Source organism: Mustelus asterias, chromosome 17 (assembly GCF_964213995.1).
Source record: "Mustelus asterias chromosome 17, sMusAst1.hap1.1, whole genome shotgun sequence".
Lineage (NCBI taxonomy): Eukaryota > Metazoa > Chordata > Chondrichthyes > Carcharhiniformes > Triakidae > Mustelus > Mustelus asterias.
Genome location: NC_135817.1, coordinates 13,335,414 through 13,361,362, shown reverse-complemented (window position 1 = coordinate 13,361,362; position 25,949 = coordinate 13,335,414). Strand labels below are relative to the sequence as shown.

General features: G+C 47.7%; 1 protein-coding gene across 1 annotated transcript in view; it reads right to left on the bottom strand.

Annotated features, from left to right (window-relative positions):
• vwa8 (von Willebrand factor A domain containing 8) overlaps positions 1 to 25,949 on the bottom strand; it is a 375,899-nt gene that overhangs the window by 128,493 nt on the left and 221,457 nt on the right. Inside the window, exons 27-30 of the mRNA XM_078232307.1 lie at positions 25,631 to 25,733; positions 16,805 to 16,943; positions 9,799 to 9,998; positions 4,439 to 4,552 (exon numbers count right to left, since the gene is read on the bottom strand). Of these exons, the coding sequence (XP_078088433.1) occupies positions 4,439 to 4,552; positions 9,799 to 9,998; positions 16,805 to 16,943; positions 25,631 to 25,733 (556 nt within the window). The remainder of the gene's footprint in view (positions 1 to 4,438; positions 4,553 to 9,798; positions 9,999 to 16,804; positions 16,944 to 25,630; positions 25,734 to 25,949) is intronic.

The window sequence follows — 25,949 nt, the reverse complement described above, 5'->3', positions numbered from 1 at the left end:
TAGGTCCAGTATAGCCCCCTCTCTAGTCGGGCTATCTACATACTGTTCCAAAGAACCTTCCAGTACGCATTTTACAAATTCCTCCCCGTCCGGTCCCCCAGCTCTAAGCACTTTCCAGTCTGTGCCAGGGAAATTAAAGTCCCCCACTACAACAACCCTATGTTTTCTGCACCTATCCAGAATCTCCTGACACATCCTTTCCTCCACTTCCCGTGGGCTGTTGGGTGGTCTGTAGTACACCCCCAGCATAGTGACTGCACCCTTCCTGTTTCTGAGTTCCACCCACAGCGACTCAGTACATGACCCCTCTAAGTTGTCTACCCTCTGCACCGCGGTAATATGCTCCTTAACTAATATCGCTACTCCCCCACCTTTTTTAGCCCCTCCTCTGTCTCGCAGAGGTTGGAGATTGGGGCAGGGGGAGGTTGGAAATGGGGGCAGAGGGAGGGAGATGGGCACGGGGGAGTTTGGAGATGGGTCGGGTGGTTGGAAATGAGGCGGGGAGAGGTTGGAGGTGGGTGCGGGGGGTTGGAGATGGGATGGGGGGTTTGGAAATGGGGCGGGAGGTTGGAGATGGGGGGTTGGAGATGGGGGCGGGAGGTTGGAGATGGGGCCGGGGGGTTGGAGATGGGGCCGGGGGGTTGGAGATGGGGCCGGGGGGTTGGAGATGGGGCCGGGGGGTTGGAGATGGGGCCGGGGGGTTGGAGATGGGGCCGGGGGGTTGGAGATGGGGCCGGGGGGTTGGAGATGGGGCCGGGGGGTTGGAGATGGGGCCGGGGGGTTGGAGATGGGGCCGGGGGGTTGGAGATGGGGCCGGGGGGTTGGAGATGGGGCCGGGGGGTTGGAGATGGGGGCGGGGGGTTGGAGATGGGGGCGGGGGGTTGGAGATGGGGGCGGGGGGTTGGAGATGGGGGCGGGGGGTTGGAGATGGGGGCGGGGGGTTGGAGATGGGGGCGGGGGGTTGGAGATGGGGGCGGGGGGTTGGAGATGGGGGCGGGGGGTTGGAGGTGGAGGGGGGTTGGGGGTGGGGGGATGGAGGTGGGGGCGGGGCTTTGGAGGTGGGGGTGAGGGGTTGGAGATGGGGGCGAGGGGTTGGAGATGGGGGCGAGGGGTTGAAGATGGGGGCGAGGGGTTGGAGATGGGGGCGGGGGTTGGAGGTGGGGGCGGGGGCGTTGGAGATGGGGGCGGGGATGTTGGAGATGGGGGCCAGGGGGTGCAGACGGGGGCGGGGGTTTGGAGATGGGGCGGGGGGATTGGAGATGGGGCGGGGGGGTTGGAGATGGGGGCGGGGGGGTTGAAGATGGGGGCGGGGGGTTGGAGATGGGGGCGGGGGGTTGGAGATGGGGGCGTGGGGTTGGAGATGGGGACGGGGGGTTGGAGATTGGGACGGGGGGTTGGAGATCAGGGATCGGGTGTGGGTGATCAGGGCTGGGGGGTGGGAGATGAGGGCAGGGGGTGCGAGATGGGGGTTGGGGGAGTGGGAGATGGAGGCTGGGAGATCAGGGCTGGGGGGTGGGAGATCAGGGCTGGGGGGTGGGAGATCAGGGTTGGGGGGTGGGAGATGAGGGCAGGGGGGTGGGAGATGAGGGCAGGGCGGTGGGAGATGAGGACAGGGGGGTGGGAGATGAGGACAGGGGGGTGGGAGATGAGGACAGGGGGGTGGGAGATGAGGGCAGGGGGTGCGAGATGGGGGTTGGGGGAGTGGGAGATGGAGGCTGGGAGATCAGGGCTGGGGGGTGGGAGATCAGGGCTGGGGGGCGGGAGATCAGGGCTGGGGGGCGGGAGATCAGGGCTGGGGGGTGGGAGATCAGGGTTGGGGGGTGGGAGATGAGGGCAGGGGGGTGGGAGATGAGGGCAGGGCGGTGGGAGATGAGGACAGGGGGGTGGGAGATGAGGACAGGGGGGTGGGAGATGAGGACAGGGGGGTGGGAGATGAGGACAGGGGTGTGGGAGATGAGGACAGGGGGGTGGGAGATGAGGACAGGGGGGTGGGAGATGAGGACAGGGGCGTGGGAGATGCGGGTTGGGGGGTGGGAGATGGGGGTTGGGGGAGTGGGAAATGGGGGTTGGGGGAGTGGGAGATGGGGGCAGGGGCGTTGGAGATGGGGTTGGAGGTGGGAGATGAGGACAGGGGGGTGGGAGATGGGGGCTGGGGGGGTGGAAGATGGGGGCTGGGGATAGGAGATGGGGACTGGGGGTGGGAAATGGGGGCTGGGAGGTTGGAGATGGGGGCGGGGGAGGTTGGAGATGGGGGCGGGGGAGGTGGGAGAAGGGGGCGGGGAGGTGGGAGAAGGGGGCGGGGAGGTGGGAGAAGGGGGCGGGGGAGGTGGGAGATGGGGGCGGGGAGGTGGGAGTTGGGGGCGGGGGGAGGTTAGAGATGGGGGGAGGTTAGAGATGGGGGCAGGTTAGAGATGGGGGGAGGTTAGAGATGGGGGCAGGTTAGAGATGGGGGCAGGTTAGAGATGGGGGCAGGTTAGAGATGGGGGCAGGTTAGAGATGGGGGCAGGTTAGAGATGGGGGCAGGTTAGAGATGGGGGCAGGTTAGAGATGGGGGCAGGTTAGAGATGGGGGCAGGTTAGAGATGGGGGCAGGTTAGAGATGGGGGCAGGTTAGAGATGGGGGCAGGTTAGAGATGGGGGCAGGGCGGTTGGGGGGTGGGGTGTGTAGTAATTCAGCCAAATGCCAGTTTCCCATCACGAATACCCTTTATTATGCACCAAAGGAATGGGTCGCGCCTGTGGCTTACCGTCAGGCAGTCTTCACCCCAAGACCTACAGCAATGGCCTGGGTAGACTAACAGGTTTAATCCTCCCCCCCACCCCCCAGACACTGCCCATTGGACAAGCCTCTGCCCGTTCATAAGGCAACTCTTGCTCCACAAAGCTCATCGAGAGATCTTTTGATGATTCCCCATGGCCTTCATGGCCATTATAACAACAGGGAGGGCGGGTGCATTTGGGAAGGATGGAAGGGACAAGAATTGATTGGTTTTGAGGAGAGAAGTATTGAAGAAAGATTTGAAGGGGAGGGCAACAGTGCCTGGAGAGAATATTGTTCATAATACTGTCTAATAAGCGGATGGGGAAGGAAAGCTGGTCAGCATTTTGGTGGGAATAAGGCCAAGTGAGCAGGAGGTGAGTCTCATGATGAGCTCAAAGAGAACAGGAAGAGGTTTGAGAAACTAGAGAAACTTCCAAGTTGGGACAAGTGAGGAGCATTACAGGCAGTTTGGTTCAGCGGGTGAGGGGAAGGGAGGGAACAACAGAGATGGCTGGTCAGATAGTCTCAAGCTTAGTGACAAAGAAAGCCATGAGCTCCTCATGCTTTCTGTTGGAGGTGAGGATAGAGGGGAAATGGGTTTAAGAAGACACTTAGCAGTATGGAAACAAAGCTGGGAGTTATCTTTGCAGTCCTGGATGACCCTAGAATAGTGAGCAGTTTCGGTAGATTAGAGGGGTTCTTTAGCCAGATCTTGTGGTGAATGGCTAAACTAGGCTTACCTGGTGTATGGTAACACAGTGTTATGTTATTGGACAAGTAATCCAAAGGCCTAATGATCCAGAGATACAAGTTCAAATCCCAGCACAGCAACTGGGAAATTAAAACATTGTTACTTAATTAAATAAATGTGAAATCACAAAGCTGGTCTCAGTGATGCTCACCATGAAACTACTGGATTGTCATTAAAAATCCATCAGGTTCACTAAGAAAGGAAATCTGGTTTCCTTTTCACAGCTGAAGATCCAGAGCAACCCCCGCTCCCATCTCCAACCTCCCCTCTTAAATGACTTAGCAAGCCACTCACTAGGAGCAACCTACTATGATCATCAGCACACAGACTGCAGTGGTTCATGAAGGCAGCTCACCACCACCCTCTCGAGGGCAATTAGGGAATGGCAGTACACTTTCTAGCCGTGTCAGCTATGCCCTCGTCCCATAAATGAATAAAAAGAAAAACATCTTTTCCAGCCTACATCCCTGTGAGTTAAGGGAGTAGTGATGAGGCCGTATCAGGAGAGGGCTCATGGTGAGACTGGTGACTAGGCATTGAAGATGGAGGTGAGGGTATGTGTGAGAAGATCAGTAGATGCAGAAACGTCGGCACTGAACTGAATCTGTGGCTGGAAAGCTGATATTTTGAAAATGCATTGTAGTAGATTGCAGAATAGTTTTCTTTCAGGGGCAGATACAGAAACAAGTAGGGTTCAGAGGGGAATGTGGGCAGGGAATGATACAAGGAAATGATCAGATATAGCCCTGTCTGTGATTGTCAAGGGGGGGTTGGTACTGCTGCGTTTACTCACATTACAATATCCTGAGGAAAGTATATTTATTACGTAACAAAGTTTGAAAATCAGATTCCTTCAATCCGTAGATCAAGAGTAGAGAAACCACAGAAAGATGCAAATTCATGTGCTATCCACGCTAAGCTCCTGACCTGATCTTCTCGATTCGCCCACCAGTGTGCTTTCTTGGGAGATTGCTGTTCTTTTCCAGAGATGATACGACTGACTGCGCCATTGCTCAGGTTCAACAGCAAGATCACATTACTCTGTGAAAGAGAAATAACAGCATAAATTATATTGAATTTGCAGCCCAGGTTCAAACTATTCATGTTGATGTTTATGCTCCACACACCTTATTTCATCCCATCAACATGTCCTATTCTTTTCTCCCTGAGGTGCTTAACCAACTTTCCCTTAAATTCATCAATACTAATTGTGTCAACAATTCTCTGTGGTAGTGAGTTCCATGTTTCTTGTTCAGCATGTTCAGTCGTTCCTGATGGAATAACCTCTTGGTTCAGGGATATATTTGCCTCCAAACCACCTGAAACACTCAATGCTATCAACTCCTGCCTTGAAATCACTCACCAGCATCTGGTTACTTTAACTAGAAGGGTAAACTTTCTGGCCAGGTTTAAGCTTCAGAATTGCACTCACATGAAGCAGGAATGGCCCAATATTACCTTTAGAAGAAGCTCCAATTAGGTGTGCAGAGTGAGTGCTTGACGAGGATATGGCCCCTGCCAAAGATGGGGCAGAGGGGGAATGGAACATAGTGTTCCGCTGTAGCTGTTAAAGGGCTGGCCTGAGGCTTTAGACGGAAGCAGCTACTTAAAGTTGCTTGGCTGTGTGTGTGTGCATGTGCGTGTGTGTGTGTATAGCTTGGGGTGGCACAGTAGCACAGTGGTTAGCACTGCTGCTTCACAGCTCCAGGGACCTGGGTTCGATTCCCAGCTTGGGTCACTGTCTGTGTGGAGTTTGCACATTCTCCTCGTGTCTGCGTGGGTTTCCTCCGGGTGCTCCGGTTTCCTCTCACAGTCCAAAGATGTGCGGGTTAGGTTGATTGGCCATGCTAAAAATTGCCCTTAGTGTCCTGAGATGCGTAGGTTGGAGGGATTATTGGGTAAATATGTAGGGATATGGGGGTAGGGCCTGGGTGGGATTGTGGTCGGTGCAGACTTGATGGGCCGAATGGGCTCTTTCTGTGCTGTAGGGTTTCTATGATGATTTCTATGATGGTGGCCTTTTCACGAATCATGTCAGCCAAGAAAAATGTGGAGGCAGGAAATGGGAAGGGATGGGTAAGATGAATTGCTCCATGGGTCGGTGCAAAGGGGGCCACCTATTTCAGCAGTCCTCCCCTTCCCCAGGGATCAGCAATACAGCCATTAGCTGATGGCCAACCTTTCTGCTGCATACATTATCCGCAAGATGGAACAAAACCAGACAATTGTCCACCTGGAAAAAGCTACTAAAGTACATGTGACATAGCAGTACTGCTCAGGTCTAATATGCTGCAAAGTTCTACCTGCCAATCTGCTACACTTTGCCTGCTGAGCCGCTCAAAGCCTGAGGTCTCTGACACGTTACCCTATGGTCAATATCTGATGCCACTTCAAAGTAAAGTCGCCATAGTCCCAGATGACCACAGGCAGTGACTAGTGGCGATTTAACCTGAGGATCGCCACACCTCAGGTGAGGGGCAAGGTTGAGAAGGCGGGGCTCCATGAATAACCTCAGCCGGTACGAGAACTGAACCTACGCTGTCGCTCTCCATTACTAACCAGTTGATGCCATTACAGGTCCCCATATCAGCTGGACCCTCAGTGCACTTTCTCTGGCTCGCTGGACGGGCAGAGGCTGGGCAGGAGAATCCTTGGAACAAAGTTGGTGCAGATTCAGCGACCTGCTTCTCGTGGGGCAGGAACAGGCTGGGTTTGGATGGCACACAAAATTGGTGCAAGTGGACAATTCCCTTTAGGGAGAAATATGAGGGGCTACCTCCTCAGAAATAACGGTTGTACAGGAAGAGATCGTGGAGCAGGCAACTGCGGCCTCTGAGGTTCAACAAGACAAAGTCCTAAATGAGAAAGTCCAATTTCACTATTGTGCGTGGAATGGTTTGCAGTGTCAATATCTGATGTCATTTACGGGAACTGAACCTACGCAGATTCAGAGCAGATATACTTTCATCTTCACTGGCTGTTGATTCATGTGCAGTGATTTTTCATCTTTACACACCCATTGCTTCTTAACCGTTTACAGTCAGTTGGTGAATTGGGAGCCCAGGTCTTCACTCAATTTTAGATATTTCACAAAGTAAAACATTACAAATGTATAATTCCAAACTCCACAACCCAACAACAGTGTCAATAAGTGTCTCTTTATACTTCTTGAGTATATCAATTAAACAAATTAATTAATCTCTCAAAGCAGCATTGAAACAAAAATATGGACAGAAATATATCAAATTAAATTAAAATAACATTTGAATGACCTTCTGTACTCATTTGAGCATAACAAATAACTAATTAAACAAATGAACTAATTAACAACCCCTTAAAGGGGCTGTAAAAAAATTGAAGGGAATTTATCCAAATTAAACTAAATTAACATTCCTGGGGCTGATGATGCGCTCCAGTGGCTGTAGTGCTCACCAATCACAAAAAGCTTCAAGCTTTGGTGGACACTGCATCCCTCTCTCCAGGGTGCCCAGGCACAGGAGTAACCACAAAGGAGAGAGGGGGAAGTGGAATATAGTGTTCCGCTGTAGCTGTTAAAGGGCTGGCCCAAGGCTTTAGACGGAAGTAGCTACTTAAAGTTGCTTGGCTGTGAATGTGCATGTGTGTGTGTGTGTGTGTATATCTTGGTGGCCTTTTCAGGAATCATGTCAGCTAAGGAAAATGCGGAGGCAGGAAATGGGAAGGGATGGGCAAGATGAATTGCTCCACAAAAAAGACAGTCAGGCTGAATGACTGCCCTCAACTGCCCATTGCCTGGATCTGTTGGTGGCCACGTTGGCCAGGCTCAGGAGCAAGCTTACAAGGAAGTCCTCCACCCTGCCATTGCCCCCCATCCCCACCCCCCGGCACTGGGTGGTTAAGGACCAGGGCATTTGACTGCCAGATAAATCAGAAGATGGCTCAAATGACCACCAGAGCACAGGACGGAACAATAAGCCAGACCTGTGGCGCATACAACAGTGAGAACACCCCAATTCGTCACCCTGCTTCATCACCGAAAGCACATATTAGAAGTGGAATTTGAACCCACATCACCAAACGGAGAAAAAAACAGCCACCTCACAATGGAAAAGGACTATGTCCTTGAGTCTGGCGCCTTAGACCACTTGGCCATCCTGACAAGTTAGTGTCTCTTTATATGTTTTTTTGAAAGAATATAAATCAATAAAATATACTATGGGGCACTGTAACAAAAATAAAAATAAAACTTCAAAAGAAAACTTAGTGAATTAAATTAAAATGGTGTTCCCAGGGCTGACGATGCACTCCAGCCCCATGGTACCCACTGGTCACGGAAGGCCTCAAGCATACCAGTGGACACAGCACGCTCTCTCTCCAGGGATATCCGGCCTTGAACGTAAGTGTTTCTTTATATCTACACAAGTAGTTTTCCAATGTCTCTCCCATCCCACTCCCCCACCTGTATACAGTTAACCTTAATTCATATAATAAACACCGGTGATTCTGCCAGAACATAGGAACATAGGGGCAGGAGTAGGCAATTCGCCCCTTTCAACCTGTCCTGTTTGTTCTTTCAGCCTAGTCTGGGAAGCTGAGTACCTCAGTTGCCCAGACCGAATTGACCTCTGTCCACCTATCCCTGTCTTCTTATTGGAGGGTGAAGAACACGGTGACAAAAGAGACATGAAAACTTAAGGGGCCCCTTTACCTTCCCCCCAAATCTCCAGGCAATGATATGCCTTCAGGAGCTTGCTGATGACTTTGCCAAAAGAGAAGCTCTCAGAAACCCTCAGGCATAACCAACTGCCAGCCGCTCCTCTCGTTGGGGTTACATTCTGAGGATGTGTCACATTCGTTATCAGGAAATACTCGCTATGCTACAACAGAGACTGCACTTCACAAGAGCCAACTTCACTAGTTGTGTAGCACTTTGGGACATCCTGAGGTCAAGTCCTTTTCTTTGTTTAATTTCACTAAAAGGAAACACCAGAGAAACAAAAAAAAAAGGACAGCAACAGCAATGGTCTCTCTTTGGAGAGAAGAAAGCTTAAAGGAGATTTGACAGAGATGTTCAAGATCACGAGGCTGGCTACACAGAGTAGATAGAGAGAAACTGTTCCCACTCGTAAAAGGAGCAAGAATGAGAGGGCACAGATTTAAAGTGATTTGAAAACAAAGCAAATGTGATGTGAGAAAAACTTTTTCACACAACGAATGGTTCGTGTCGGGAATGCACTACCTGGAAATGTGGCTTTAGACGATTATTTGAATAGAAGCAATGGGCAGGGGTATGGGGAAAAGTTTGGGGAATGGCACTACAGGGGCTGTGATCTCACTGCACTGGGAGATTCCCCCCCACCTCCCCCCACAGACATTGGGACTTACCCCTCACCAGTGGCATATCCTCCCACCCCCTTCCCTGCCATGGGTTGCCAGAATCGGGGTCCTCCGATGGGTCCCCCTACCTGATCCCCGACATGCCCCCATCATAGATTCATAGAATCCCTATAGTGCAGGGGGCCATTCGGCCCATTGAGTCTGCACCAACTCTCAGACAGAGCATCCCACCCAAACCCACCACCCTGCCCTGTCCCCGTAGGGTCCACATATTTACCCCTCTAATTCCCTAACCTACACATCTTGGGATACTAAGGGGCAATTTAGCATGGTCAATCCATCTAACCTGCATATCTTGGGACACTAAGAGGCAATTAAACATGGCCAATCCACCTAACCTACACATCTTTGGATACCAAGGGGCAATTTAGCATGGCCAATCTACCTAACCTGCACATCTTTGGACTGTGGGAGGAAACCAAAGCATCTGGAGGAAGCCTACACAGACACAGGAAGAATGTGCAAACTCCACGCAGTCACCCAAGGCTGGAATTAAATCTGGGTCCATTAGCACTGTGAGGCAGCAGCGGTAACCACTGTGCCGCTGTTTTACAACTATGAAAGGATAGGGCAGGGTTGATAGTTGATAGATCAAGAACAAGGGGCTATAGCCAACAGAGAGCAGGAGAAACATCTTCACGCTGAAATGTGAGGCTGTATTTAGATAGATGGAGGGCAAACACTGAGATGGACTGGTTGGGCCAAATGACCTTCTCTCTGTTGTAACATTTTGTATTTCTAAATCCATACAATGGGGAATTACTGAGCATGTTAAGTTATCTCAGGTAACAAGATTTTCTCACTAGTTTAGGTGGTGAACTTCTAACATTCTCACGGCGCTGGAAAACCACAGACCAGATCAACGTATCGCAGAAATGGGCTGTTAAAAGTCGCCCAAGAACTTCAAATACCTTCTCCTCGTGAAGCACGACTTGATCATGTAGCGGTTCACTCAGTGGAGCCACTGTCACAAATGGCTGCCAGATCCCACCAGAATTCCTGGGGAAGATGTCATACAAATCCACGTGGTGTATGGTATTGCCAGGCACGCTCATCGAGTAGACAGAGACCGGATTGCACGTTGCCACATAAATGGAGTCGTTGGTTTCACCTACATGAGATCATGGTTGTGTGAAACAATGGACATAATCTGCAAAGATTTACCAGACTAATACCAGGAATGGGCGGGTTGTCTTCTGAGGAAAGGTTAGATTTGTATCCACCAGCGTTTAGAATAGTAAGAGGCAACTTGATCGAAACCTTTAAGATCCTGAGGGGTCTTGACAGGGTGGATGTGGAGAGGATGTTTCCTCTTCTGGGAGAATCTCAAACTAGGGGTCACTATTTAAAAATCAGGTGTCACTTGTTTAACACAGTAAGAAGTTTAACGACACCAGGTTAAAGTCCAACAGGTTTATTTGGTAGCAAATGCCACTAGCTTTCGGAGCACTGCCCCTTTGTCAGGTGGAGTGGAGATCTGCTCACAAACAGGGCATACAGAGACACAAACTCAATTTACAGAATAATGATTGGAATGCAGTCTTTACAGATAATCAAGTCTTAAAGGTACAAATAATGTGAGTGGAGAGAGCATTAAGCACAGGTTAAAGAGATGTGTATTGTCTCCAGACAGGACAGCCAGTGAGATTCTGCAAGTCCAGGCAAGCTGTGGGGGTTACAGATAGTGTGACATGAACCCAAGATCCCGGTTTAGGCTGTCCTCATGTGTGCGGAACTTGGCTATCAGCCCACTGGTCATGGGCATTCGGCCTCTGATCTTCGCGTAGGCGTTCTCCAAGGCGGCCTTCACGACACACAACAGCGCAGACACACTCAGACAGCTGAGCAGAAACTGATAGCCAAGTTCCGCACACATGAGGACGGCCTAAACCGGGATCTTGGGTTTATGTCACACTATCTGTAACCCCCACAGCTTGCCTGGACTTGCAGAATCTCACTGGCTGTCCTGTCTGGGGACAATACACATCTCTTTAACCTGTGCTTAATGCTCTCTCCACTCACATTATTTGTACCTTTAAGACTTGATTATCTGTAAAGACTGCATCCAATCATTATTCTGTAAATTGAGTTTGTGTCTCTGTGTGCCCTGTTTGTGAGCAGATCTCCACTCCACCTGAGGAAGGGGCAGCGCTCCGAAAGTTAGTGGCATTTGCTACCAAATAAACCTGTTGGACTTTAACCTGGTGTTGCTAAACATCTTACTGTGTTTACCCCAGTCCAACGCCGGCATCTCCACATCATCACTTGTTTAAGACAGAGATGAGAAGAATGTTTTTCTGTCAAAGGGTCGTGAGTCTTTGGAACTCTCTTCCTCAAAAGGCAGAGGAAGCAGAGTCTTTGAATATTTTTAAGGCAGAGCTACATAGATTCTTGATTAACAAGGGGGTGAAAGGTTATCGGGGGTAGGCAGGAATGTGCGGTTGCAATTACAATCACAATCAGATCAGCCATGATCTTATTGAATGGTGGAAAGGGTTGAGGGGCCAAGTGGCCTACTCCTGCTCCTAATTCATATGTTTGTAAAAACCCAGACAAGCAGATCCCAAATTCATTAAACTGAGCAGCTGCAAGCTTTATTTCTCACTGCGCATATCAGGTTTCCTGACTCCTTTCTTCCTATTGCTGAAAATAAAGAAATGGATTTCACATTCTGACTTCTATGATGCTTTACCTCCTTTCGCCCTGTCATATCTCCATGTCACAAGTGTTTTGAATCTCTGGGCTACATGCTGTATAGGTGGTTTGAGACCCTTTCCCAGCCCAGCTGAATGTCTTAAGCAGCCCGGTTGGAGAAGTAACTGGACTCTCCCACATGAAATGTATTCTTTCTGCTAGTTATTTCACATTGAGATAGCTGGTGCCAGAATCCCAGTACTGGTGAATCGACTGTTCCCAGATGAAGCAGAACGGTTATTGGCTCTATGAAATGTGAGCTTGGTGTCAGCTGAGGTCCAGGTGGTAGCACCCTCATCTCTAAATAAGCTTGTGAGTTCAAGGCCCACTCCAGAGACTTGAACATAAAAATCTATCAGGCCTGCCAGTACAGTATTGAGGGAGAGGTGGTTTGAGACCCTTTGAGACCTGGGCGGCACGGTAGCACAGTGGTTAGCACTGCTGCTTCACAGCTCCAGGGTCCCAGGTTCGATTCCCGGCTCGGGTCACTGTTGTGTGGAGTTTGCACATTCTCCTCGTGTCTGCGTGGGTTTCCTCCGGGTGCTCCGGTTTCCTCCCACAGTCCAAAGATGTGCGGGTTAGGTTGATTGGCCAGGTTAAAAAAATTGCCCCTTAGAGTTCTGCGATGTGTAGGTTAGCGGGATTAGTGGGTAAATATGTGGGGGTAGAGCCTGGGTGGGATTGTGGTCGGTGCAGACTCGATGGGCCGAATGGCCTCCTTCTGCACTGTAGGGTTTCTATGATTCTATGAGAGATGTCTTCGGGTGAGACATTAAACCGAGCATTGCATGCTCTCTTAGTGAACATAAAAGAGCCAATGGCATGATTCATGGAAGAGCAGGGAGTTCGTCCCAGTGTCCTGGATGATAGTTATTCCTCAACCAACATCACAAAACAACAGATTATTTGGTCATTTATCACACTGTGGCATGCACGAGATTGCTGTGTTTCCTACATTACAACAGTGACTACAATTCAGAATGATTTAATTAGTTGTAAGGTAGTCTTGGAATGGCCTGAGAGTATGAAAGGCATTACACAAGTGCAAGTTTTTGCTTTAATACTTGTCATTATTTTGGGCTCTCACAAACTTTGCTCTCCTGGAGGCTGTAACTTGTGCAATGGCTTTGTGCGTCTTCTGATGTCTGACCTGATGTCTTCTACTGTATTGCCCGCTTTCCCCAGGTGAGTCCAAACTGTGGATGTCAGCCAGGTAGTTGACCATGAGCTGTTGTCAGATGACACTCTGTCCCTACCTGACTGCATACTTCTCACCAATACTGAGGTCAGGGGAGGACACAACAGCTACATGTACAGCTCAGGAATGGAGCCCCTCTGACAATCCTGTACTTTGTGGCCCACACTAGGCAGTGCATTTATTCACTGAGGAGGCGGACAGTTCTCCTTTTTAGCCCAGTTTTGGCTATGTTGACAAGTCACTGTTGGCAGTGATCCACAGCTCAACATATTTTCCACTGCTGACGTTAGCCAACAGACTGAAACATTCAGTGAGTGACCAGCTGTGTTCTGTCACTATTTGTGCCAGAAATATGACAAAAGCTGAAAAAGAAATGGCAGAAATCTCATTTCCCCTCTCCAAACAGTCTTCCTCTCTCAACTCTCGAAATCTTTACTGAATTAATTTCACCTGGACACATGTCGTGAACCTGTTCCAATGAGGGTTGGATTCAGCTGGGTCTGAGAAAAACTGTCCATTTACAATGGCAGAAGAGAGAAAGGATTCTATAGGGTAAATGCTAGAATTGATTATAAAGGATGTGATAAATAGACAATTGGGCAATCATGATCTGATTGGGTATAGTAAGCATGGATTTACGAATGGGAAAGTATGTTTGACAAACTTGTTGGAGTTTCTTGAAGAAGTTACTAACAAAATTGATAAAGGAGAGTTGATGGACATCATATGTTCGTACTTTTAGAAGGCTTTTGATAAAGACCCCCGCAGGAGGTTGATTAGCAAAATAAAAGCACATGGGATAGGTGGCAAAATATTGGCATGGATTCAGGATTGGCTAACAGGCAGAAAATAAAGAGTAGCAATAAACAGCTCATTCTCACGTTGGCAGGCTGTGACTAGTGGGATACCCCAGCTGTTCACAATATATATCAATGATTTGGATGTTGGGACCATAGAAAATTACAGCTCAGAAACAGGCCTTTTGGCCCTTCTTGTCTGTGCCGAACCATTTTATGCCTAGTCCCACTGACCTGCACTTGGACCATATCCCTCCACACCCCTCTCATCCATGAACACGTCCAAGTTTTTCTTAAATGTTAAAAGTGACCCCGCATTTACCACTTTATCCGGCAGCTCATTCCACACTCCCACCACTCTCTGCGTGAAGAAGCCCCCCCTAATATTCCCTTTAAACTTTTCTCCTTTCACCCTTAACCCATGCCCTCTGGTTTTTTTCTCCCCTAGCCTCAGCGGAAAAAGCCTGCTTGCATTCACTCTATCTATACCCATCAAAATCTTATACACCTCTATCAAATCTCCCCTCAATCTTCTACGCTCCAGGGAATAAAGTCCCAGCCTATTCAATCTCTCTCTGTAACTCAGCTTCTCAAGTCCTGGCAACATCCTTGTGAACCTTCTCTGCACTCTTTCAATCTTATTTACATCCTTCCTGTAACTAGGTGACCAAATGTGATATTTCCAAGTTGGTGGATTATACAAAGCGAGGTGGGAATGTGTGTTGTGGGGAAGATGTAAAGCAGCTACAAGAGGATTTAGACAGACTTAGTGAGTGGGCAAGAACATGGCAGATGGAATATAATGTGAGGTAATCTACTTTAGTAGAAGAAACAGATTGACAGAGTATTTCCCAAATGGTAATAAATTAGAAAGTGTAGATATACAAAGGGACCTGAGTGTCCTTGTCCATAAGTCACTAACATGCAGGTGCAGCAAGCTATGAAGCAGGAATGCTAGCTTTTATCACAAGAGGATTTGAGTACAGGAGGAGTGAGGTCTTACTTCAATTGTATAGAAGCTTGGATAGACTGTACCTGGAATACTATGTGCAGTTTTAGTCCCCTTACCTTAGAAAGGATATTGTTGCCATAGAGGGAGTGCAAGAAAGATTCATCATTCTTGTTTCAGGGATGATGGGACTGTCTTTTAAAGAGAGATTGGGAAAACTGGGTCTGTATTCTCTAGAGCTTTGAATAATGAGAGGTGATCAAAATACTTAAAGAAAAAGATAGGGTAAGGTGTTTCAATTAGTTGGGGAGTTTAGAACTTGGGGGACAATTTCAAAATTAGAGGGAGGCCACTTAGAGCCGAGCTGAGGAGAACTATCTTTACTCAGAGGGTTGTGAATCTTTGGAATTCTCTACCCCAAAGGGCTTTGGAAGCTCAGTCATTGAGTATGTTTAAATCAGGGATTGATTGATTTCTGATTAACAATAAAGTAAAGGGTTATGGGGTTAGTGGGTGGAAAACACATTGAAGTGTTCAATCAGCCATGATTGTATTAAATGGTGGAGTGTTTCGATGGGCTGAATGGCCTAATCCTGTTCCTATGTTTCCTAATGGAAATGTTTGGTTCTTTGGCACTGGTCTTAGCCCCACCAATCCACCTTCCCCAGTTGTATACACCTGCCTGTGAGTTAGATGGTTGAAAGTTGAAGTCCCACTCCAAATCTTTGAGCAAATATTCCAGGCTGACACTCCAGTGCGGTACTGTAGATGTTCTGCACTGTTTGAGGCTGTGTCTTTTGGATGATCCACAAACCAAAGGCAGTGTCACCCCTCTCAGGTGGACATAAATGATCCCACAGTGTTACTTTGAAGAAGGGCAGGAGAGTTCTCCACATTGTCCTGGATAATACTTAACCCTTGGCTAACATCGCTAAAAGACTTTCTGGTGATCATCACATTGCTGTTTGTAGTGTGCAAATGTACGGTTGCTGTGTTTCCAACATTGCAACAGTACTTCATTGGCTGTGACGCACTTTGGGACATCCGGAGGTTGTGAAAGGCGCTATATTAGTGTCATTCTTTCTTCCTAACCATCTCTCTTTAGAAACACTGCAGCTGCAATCTGAATCCATTTACACCAAGAGCTAACTGATTGCACAAACATGTGAATTAGCAGAAGGAGTAGGCCACTCGGCCCCTTGAGCCTGCTATGCCATTCAATTAGATCTTGGCTGATCTGCTTGTAATCTCAACCCGGCATTGTGTCTACCCCCGAAAACCTTACACCCCCTTGTTAATCAGGAATCTATCTGGCTCTGCCTTAAAAATATTTAAGACTCTGCTTCTACTGCCTTTTGAGAAAGAGAGTTCCAGAGACTCACAACCCTCTGGGAGAAAAATATTCTCCTCTTCTCTGTCTTAAATGTGCGACCCCTTATTTTTAAATATTGACCTGCTAGTTCTAGATTCTCTGACAAGAGGAAACATCCTCTCCACATCCACCCAAGTCATCTCTTACTCTTCTAAACTCAGTGGATACAAACTTAACTTGCCCAGTCTTTCCTCATAAGACAAGCTGCCCATTCCTGGTATTAACTTTCTCCGAACTGCTTTACATCTTTTCTTAAATAAGGAGATCAATGCTACACACAGTACTTCAAATGTGTTCTCACCAATGCCTGTATAAGAAAAGCATAACCTCTGTACTCTTGTATTCAAGTCCCCTTCCAGTCATCAAGAACACTCTACTTGCTGAATGCTGTACCTGCATACTAACCTTTTGCAATTCATGAACTAGGACACCCAGATCCCTCTGCATCCTAGAGCTCTGCAATCTCTCACCATTTAGATAGCATTTTATTTTGTTCTTCCTGCCAAATGGACAAGCCTTGGATTCTCGGCACCCTAGTTGTGTCGCTCTTCTATTCCTATTCCTAACTTGTTAATTATAATGTGTGTTTGCTGGGTAACAACCAGCAAAACCTCATCAATGCATCAAATTGGAAGATTGAAGGAAAAGGAAAAGCCACTTGCAGCCTCGAAATTCACAAAGAAATCTGTAAACTAATGACAATTTGTGCTGGCTGAGAGAAGCTGGTATTCCCCCAATGAGGAAATGCCTGTGATTGAGGAAGCATTACAATGCAATGTGATTAACTCTTAACTGCCCTCTAAAATGGTCAAGCAAGCCACTCAGTTCAAGGGGCAATTAGTGCCAGGCAATAAATGCAGGCCTAGCCAGCAATGCGCTCATCCTATGAATAAATTTAAAAATTTACCTTTGGCTGTGGCAATGTCACAAACAAGATTAACTTCATGCAGGGGAATTCTCCAATTGGCTTGTTGTTCTGTGAAGCTGAGCCCCCTTGACTCATGCCGTTCTAGAGGATATCCCTGAACCTTCAGGTACACAGGACCCTATTAACAGGAGAAAAGTGGTTAAATGCCGTTTAAAACTAAATACACTTATAATTTGATTTAGCGTTTATTAATAAAACATTAAATAGATGTCCCTCTCCTTTATGAGCATATTGAAAATACCAGCTGCATTTGATCGACTGAGAAGTTATTTCTATATCTGGTAGTTTTCAAAACACAATCGGTAAGAGACAGAAAGCAGAGGGCAGTGATGAATAGTTGCTGATTCAAATGGCTGAACATATACAGTGGCATTCCCCAGGGGTCAGTATCATTACCACTGTTCTTTTTGATTTACTGTGGACCGTGGCGTACAAATCAGCCCAGCACAGGAGATAACCTGGCCTATATTCAACTGTAGAAATCCCTTTCCAGCCATTACATTTATAGTTGCATTATCAGCCTCAGTCTTCCACCTCAGAAATGTACGGTTGCTCACCTTATAAGGCGTTGCATGGGATCAAAGAAGATATGTGGGAGTTTAAGACACGCCCACTCAGAGCAGAGTGCACATGGTGAACAGATACATATGGACCCTCCAGCAAAAAGAGTGAAGTATGAAGCCATTTTCAAGTTAAAAACTATCACATTTTCTCTTTCGTCAAATAACCGAGGGAATTTGGTGTTGGTGAAAAACTAGTGCAAAATTGGAAGAAGGAACTTGCCCTGAAGATGGTCGAGACCAAATCCACCATGAGAATAGGGATCTGCGACAAACCTGATCTTGAGAAGCATTCATCATATTGGGAAATGAAGATAGTCCAAATAGTTACATTGTCACTAGAAATACAATGCCCATATAGGCAGTGAAGTGAGCAAGAAAAAACACCCCTCACCGAAGTCCAGCAAAGATTTCACAGCAATAGCTAGTTGGTGTAGCTGCTTTTTGGAATGAAACAGTCTAGTGTTGCAGAAGGCCAAGATCGCTCGGAAACTACCAAGAACCTCGATGCCAAAGCTGTCAATTTCCAACAGTTCATCATCAGACTGTGGCAGAAACATGAATACTCATTCAGTCATGTTGACAATATGGATGACTTGCCCATGAATTTTGATTGCCCAACAACTGAACTGTGGAATTGAATGGCTCAAAAACAGTTCTGGTGAAAATCACAGAATAGGTGAAGACTAGATTCAAGGTGGTACTAACCTGCATGGCCTGCAGAATGAAATGAAAGTGTGTGGTGATTTTCAAACCTAAAGCCACAACGAGGAACAAGTTCCCTGCAGAAGTTTTGTGCATGTCCATGACAGCAGTTGGATGGATGAGGATGGTGTGAAGTTGAGGATTGATAATGTGTGGCACAGACATCCCAGTGACCTAAAGAATGTGGCTTATTAGTGTGGGACATGTTCAGATCCCGTATAACTGATGACTTCACCAAGCATCTGTGAAGAAGTAACATCCAAGTTGCAGTTATACCAGGGTATCTAATGTCCATAGTTTAACCTCTGGATGTGTGTTTCAATAAGCCATTCAAGGATCAGATTTTTACTGAATGGAAGAGGTCTATGGATGACTGAGGAAACCTTCACGAAGAGTGGAAATATGTGCAATGGCCCATTTGATGTTCTGTCTGGTTTCGTCATTAAATCTATTAATGCACAAACATCAGGGGGGTGATTCTCCCAGCCCTTGTAGTGGGCTTCCCTCTGGGCGCCACAGCCCCCGCACGTCTCTGGCTGGCGGATTTCCGGCGTCTTCAGCTCCACGCCAGAAATCAGTGCGGAGTTAATTAAAATAGTTAAATGAGTACTTACATCTGATTGGTGGGCCCGGGGCTGAAATCTCCAGGCCCACTAGCTCTCCCCCCCCCCCGCCCTCGGAGTGGTTCACTCCAGCAGGGTTTACAACAGCTCCCCACTAACGGGGAGCTGGTGGTTCAATCCTGCTGGAGTGAAGGGAGGCCATGGAGGCCCCCCAGGAGGTTGGGAATAAGGAAGGGTTCCCCCTGGGCATTGCCAGTTTGGCAGTGCCAGTCTGGCCCCCTCGCACTTCCCAAGGGGCAAAGAGACAATGCCCGGGAGGGGCTTTGGCACAGCCCATTGGACATTGGGCAGTGCCAAGGGGGTGGGGGAAGAGGGGGCTGAGCCTATTGAGGGGGCCTCTGGGGGCGATCGGTGGGTCCTGCTGCCACTTTACAGTTGGGATCGGTGATGGAGGGAAGGGAGGGCTGATCCTGCTGTGGGGTCGGGGCTTGGGGGTGGGGGAGATCGGGGCTGCGGGGTGAGGGGAGGGTCGGGGCTGGTCCAGGAGACAAGTGACCGAGCTGGCCAGCAATCGGGAGGCCATCATTGCGGGCTACTGCGCATGCGCCGCTCTCGGTGCTGACAGATCAGCGCATGTGCAGTAGCCCACTCAGCGCTGTGTGGCCGTCCTCTCCAGTGGGAATAGGCCCCACTTCCAGCTTTTCATCGTGATTCACGCTGAAGCACTCTGTGATGCACAGAGTGTGGGAGATTCATTTTGAAAATCCCGCTGCAAAAAGCAGCAGGATTTACTCCAGTTTTTATGCGAATTCAGCGCTTAGAATTTTTTTTGGGAGCATTCCACCCCAGATCATTCAAAAAATGCAGAACATCAAATTCCATGGATGGAGATGATGATGATGATTTGTTGTAGTGGAATGATTCTGAAACAAAAAGCTCCAAAATCTGAGCCAGAGTGGGATCCATAAGATGATGTCGTAGCCAAAGTGACTCAGAATGAATTTCACAAACTCTTCATGTTTGGATGCCAAAGGCAATGAATTTGATAGTTTCTATAATGTTTTGATTGGGGTTAATAGAATGGGTGGGTTGCCTTATGATGAAAGGTTGGCTAGGCTAGGCTTGTCATAGAGTCGTAGAGGTTTACAGCATGGAAACAGGCCCTTTGGTTCAACTTGTCCATGCCGCCCAGTTTTTACCACTAAGCTAGCACCAATTGCCTGCATATCTCTCCATACTTATCTTACCCATGTAACTGTCTAAACGCTTTTTAAAAGACAAAATTGTACCCGCCTCTACTACTGCCTCTGGCAGCTTGTTCCAGACACTCACCACAATCTGTGTGAAACACTGGCCCTCTGGACCCTTTTGTATCTCTCCTCTCTCACCTTAAACCTATGCCCTCTAGTTTTAGACTCCTCTACCTTTGGGAAAATATGTTGACTATCTAGCTGATCTATGCCCCTCTTTATTTTATAGACATCTATAACATTACCCCTAAGCCTCCTACGCTTCAGGGAAAAAAGTCCCAGTCTGTCCAGCCTCTCCTTATAACTCAAACCATCAAGTCCCGGTAGCATCCTAGTAAATCTTTTCTGCACTCTTTCTAGTTTAATAATATCCTTTCTATAATAGGGTGACCAGAACTGTCCACAGTATTCCAAGTGTGGCCTTATCAATGTCTTGTACAACTTCAACAAGACGTCCCAACTGCTGTATTCAATGTTCTGGCCAATGAAACCAAGCATGCCGAATGCCTTCTTCACCACTCTGTCCAGCTGTGACTCCACTTTCAAGGAGCTATGAACCTGTACCCCTAGGTCTCTTTGTTCTATAGCTCTCCCCAACACCTTACCATTAACTAAGTCCTGCCCTGGTTCGATCTACCAAAATGCATCACCTCACATTTATCTAAATTAAATTTCATCAACCCACTGGCCCAATTGATGAAGATCCCGTTGCAATTCTAGATAACCTTCTTCACTGTACACTATGTCACCAATCTTGGTGTCATCTGCAAACTTACTAACCATGCCTCCTAAATCCTCATCCAAATCATTGATACAAATGACAAATAACAGTGGACACAGCACCGATCCCTGAGGCACATTGCTGGTCACAGGCCTCCTATTTGAAAAACACCCCTCTACAGCCACCCTCTGTCTCCTATCACGAAGCCAATTTTGTATCCAATTGGCTACTTCACCCTGGATCCCGTGAGATTTAACCTTATGCAACAACCTTCCATGCGGTACCCTGCCAAAGGCCTTGCTAAAGTTCATGTAGACAACATCGAATGCACTGCCCTCATCTACCTTCTTGGTTACCCCTTCAAAAAACTCAATCAAATTCGTGTATCCACTGAAGTTTAGGAGAATTAGAGGCTTGAGTGAAATATGCAAGGTCCTGAGAGGCGGAGGAGGCTCAAGTGGCCTATTCCTTTCCCCTCATTCGTGTAGATTTGGGCCAGGAAATTGTATTTTAATGAGGAGGGTTAATGAAATCCTCTCTGGATGATCTTCGGATCTGCTGCCTTCTGCTCTCCAGGTTCCTATGCAGAGTAACTGGTGCTCTTGGGAGACCTTTCAGACCAGCACTGATTTCAGGTTTCTCCCTGGTTGTTAGGTGCTAGACCCAGTTCAGGGACGACCTGCACAGGGAGTGTGACTGGGCTATGAGATAGGATCATGCTTCCCCACAAGCCCAGCCCATACGAGAAAATCAACCCCAATGGCTCCAGGCCAAAAGCTAGTACAGAATCAGACTCGCGAGTTTGAAAGATCTTCACCTTGTGCTGTAACTTGGAAGATTATACATGTACAGAAACAAACACCCAAGAAAAAGAGTAATTCACTTCCATTTTGAATTGCTCTAGTCCTTCAAAAAGTAAGTTATTTAAAGATGGAACAAAACACCAAGATTGAAAGCAACAACACAGGTTGATAAGGCTTAAAAATGCAAATTAAATACAGGTTCAATTCTAGAGGATCAGAATTAAAAAACAGGGAAGATTTTGTCAATATTGCTCAGGTCACACTTCGACAAAATTTGGCAACGATAGGATTTCAGTTTCATAGAGATGACAGAATATTTATGATACTGATGGAGGCTATTCAGCCTATCACATGTGTGTTAGTCCAGTAGGAGTCACCCAGCCCAATCCTACCTTCCCCCATTTGGTCCCTAGTCCTGCAGGTCACTGGTGCAGGAGGCAGGGTTTCGAATTTGTGGATCACTGGGAAGTCTTCAAGAGAGGATGGCATCTGTACAAGAAGGACGGGTTGCACCTAAACTTGAGGGGTACGAATATCCTAGCTGGGAGTTTTGCTAGTGTGGTTCGGGTGGGTTTAAACTCATGTGGCAGAGGGGTGGGGATCAGAACAATAGGTCAATAAGCATAGAGGCTGGGGATGAAGTTGGGGCCAAGACAAGGCTATCTAAGAGGAAGAGCATTCTGGGGGAGGATGACCTCAGTGGGCCTGGAGGTCTGGAGTGCATCTGCTTCAATGCAAGGAGCGTCACAGGCAAGACAGACGAGCTTAGAGCCTTAATGCTTGTGCGGAACTTGGATGTGGCTGCAGTGACGTTGACTTGGTTAAAAGAAGGACAGGACTGGCAGCTGAATATTCCGGGGTATAAGTGTTTTAGGCGAGACAAAGGAGAGGCAAGGAGAGGTGGGGGAGTAGCAATGCTGGTTAGGGAGCATATTACAGCGGTACAGAGGGTGGACAATATGGAAGGGTCAGGTAACAAGTCACTGTGGGTGGAGCTCAGAAACAGGAAGGGCGCAGTCACTATGCTGGGGGTATACTACAGGCCTCCCAACAGCCCATGGCAAGTTGAGGAACGGAACGGCACGGTAGCACAGTGGTTAGCACTGCTGATTCACAGCTCCAGGGGCCTGGGTTCGATTCCCGGCTTGGGTCACTATCTGTGTGGAGTTTGCACATTCTCCTCGTGTCTGCGTGGGTTTCCTCCGGGTGCTCCGGTTTCCTCCCACAGTCCAAAGATGTGCGGGTTAGGTTGATTGGCCATGCTAAAAATTGCCCCTTAGTGTCCTGGGATGCGTAGATTAGAGGGATTAGTGGGTAAAATATATAGGGATATGGGGGAAGGGCCTGGGTGGGATTGTGGTCGGTGCAGACTCGATGGGCCGAATGGCCTCTTTCTGTACTGTAGGGTTTCTATGATTTCTATGATTTTTTATATGTAAGGAGATTCTGGACAGGTGCAGAAAAAATAGGGCTGTTGTAGTGGGAGACTTTAATTTCCCTCACATAGACTGGAAATCGCTTAGAGCTGGGGGCCTGGACGGGAAAGAATTTATAAAATGCGTACAGGAAAGTTCTTTGGAACAATATGTTGACAGTCCAACTAGAGAGGGGGCTATACTGGACCTAGTACTGGGAATAAGCCCAGTCAGGTCATCAAAGTTGCAGTAGGGGAACATGTGGCAAATAGTGACCACAATTCTGTAAACTTTAGGATAGTAATGGAAAAAGATGAGTGTTGTCCTATGGGTAAGGTACTGAATTGGGGGAAGGCTAACTACAGCCGGATTAGGCAGGATTTGGTGGCTGTTGATTGGGAGAGGCTGTTCGAGGGTAAATCCACATCTGGCATGTGGGAGTCTTTTAAGGAGCAGTTGATAGGACTGCAGGACAGGCATGTGCCTGTAAAGAGGAAGGATAGGAAAGGTAGGATTCGAGAGCCGTGGATAACCAGTGAAATTGTGGGTCTAATCAAAAAGAAAAAAGAGGCATACATGAGGTCCAGGCAGCTAAAAAACAGATGGAGCACTGGAGGAATAGAGAAAGTAGAAAATAACTCAAACGGGGACTTAGAAGGGCAAAAAGGGGTCACAAAATGTCCTTGGCAGACAGGATTAAGGAGAATCCTAAGGCATTTTATACATACGTTAGGAACAAGAGGGTTGCTCGGGAAAGAATCGGACCTCTCAGGGACAAAGGAGGGGAATTATGCTTAGAACCAAAGGAAGTAGGTGAGATCCTAAACGAATACTTTGCATCAGTATTCACAAAGGAGAGCGACATGTTGACTGGTATTGTCTCAGAGAGATGTGTTGACCCGTTAGAAAAAATCTCAATTACAAGGGAGGAAGTGTTAGGTTTTTTAGGAAACATTAAGACAGACAAATCCCCAGGGCCGGATGGCATCTATCCTAGACTCCTCAGGGAGGCGAGAGATGCAATTGCTGGGCCTCTAACAGAAATCTTTGTCTCTTCACTGGACACAGGTGAGGTCCCAGAGGATTGGAGGATAGCTAATGTGGTCCCGTTATTTAAGAAGGGTAGCAAGGATAACCCGGGTAATTATAGGCCAGTGAGCTTGACGTCCGTGGTAGGGAAGTTGTTGGAGAAGATTCTTAGAGATAGGATATATGCGCATTTAGAATGGAATAATCTCATTAGCGATAGACAGCATGGTTTTGTACGAGGGAGGTCATGCCTCACAAATTTGGTTGAGTTTTTTGAGGAGGTGACAAAAACGATTGACGAGGGAAGGGCCGTGGATGTCGTCTATATGGATTTTAGTAAAGCGTTTGACAAGGTCCCTCAGGCAGGCTGGTGCAAAAGGTTAAATCTCACGGGATAAAAGCTGAGCTAGCTAGATGGGTGGAGAACTGGTTTAGCCATAGAAGACAGAGGGTAGCAGTGGAGGGGTCTTTTTCCGGTTGGAGGTCTGTGACTAGTGGTGTTCCGCAGGGCTCTGTACTGGGACCTCTGCTGTTTGTGATATATATAAATGATTTGGAGGAAGATGTAACTGGTGTGATCAGTAAGTTTGCGGATGACATAAAGATTGCTGGAGTTGCGGATAGTGATGAACGTTGTCAGAGAATACAGCAGGATATAGATAGGCTGGAACATTGGGTGGAGAAATGGCAGATGGAATTTAATCCAGATAAATGCGAAGTGATGCATTTCGGTAGATCTAATATAAGGGGGAGCTATACAATAAAATGGCAGAACCATCAGGAGTATAGACACACAGAGGGACCTGGGTGTACAAGTCCACAGATCCTTAAAGGTGGCAGCACAGGTGGAGAGGGTGGTGAAGAAGGCATATGGCATGCTTGCCTTTATTGGACGGGGCATAGAATATAAAAGTTGGCATATGATGTTGCAGCTGTATAGAACGTTGGTTCGGCCACATTTGGAATACTGCGTCCAGTTCTGGTCACCACACTACCAGAAGGACGTGGAGGGTTTGGAGAGAGTACAGAGAAGGTTTACCAGGATGTTGTCTGGTATGGAGGGTCTTAGCTATGAGGAGAGATTGGGTAAACTGGGGTTGTTCTCCCTGGAAAAACGGAGGATGAGGGGCGACCTAATAGAGGTGTATAAAATTATGAAGGGCATAGATAGGGTGAACAGTGGGAAGCTTTTTCCCAGGTCGGAGGTGACAAACACAAGGGGTCACGGGTTCAAGGTGAGGGGAGCAAGGTTCAACACAGATGTCAGGGGGACGTACTTTACACAGAGGGTGGCGGGGGCCTGGAATGCACTGCCAAGCAAGGTGATTGAGGCGGACACGCTAGGATCGTTTAAGACTTATCTAGATAGCCACATGAACAGACTGGGAATAGAGGGATACAAAAGAATGGTCTAGTGGGCACATGAGCAGCGCAGGCTTGGAGGGCCGAAGGGCCTGTTCCTGTGCTGTATTGTTCTTTGTCACGGCCCTTCAAGTAGACACCCAAGTACTTTTTAAATGTGGTGAATGTTTCTGCCACTACACCCCGTCAAGACAATGAGGTTTAGATCCCTCATACTCTCTGGGTGAAAACAATGTTTCCCTTTCTCCCCTTTATTCCTTCAACCAATTACTGTAAATCTACACCCCCTGGCTTTTAACCACCCTGCTAGAATAAAACGGTTCTGTACTGGGAAAATAATCTTGTAAATAGATACCTAAATGTACACATTATATAGAAGAAAGACAGGAGATCAAACCTTTATGTTTGTCTGCTGAGACTCTGTAGGGCAAAGAAGCTTCCGGTTTTCTGGTTGGTTGAAAGTCCAGTGGCTGGTTAATTTACACTCTGGCAAAGGTAACCTGTCAAATGTTTACAAGTTAGAGCATTGTAACTTCACAACATAGCCATACATACCTTCAGAAGTTCAACAAAGTGAAGAATTCACTGCTGAAACCACAGGCAGTGCTACTGTTGGGACTGGCACCGAATACAACACAAGGACAAATATTCATAAGGTGGGAGAAAGGGGGCAAGGAGAGTAGGAATGGTGGGAGCAAGGGTAGGAGGAAGGATAG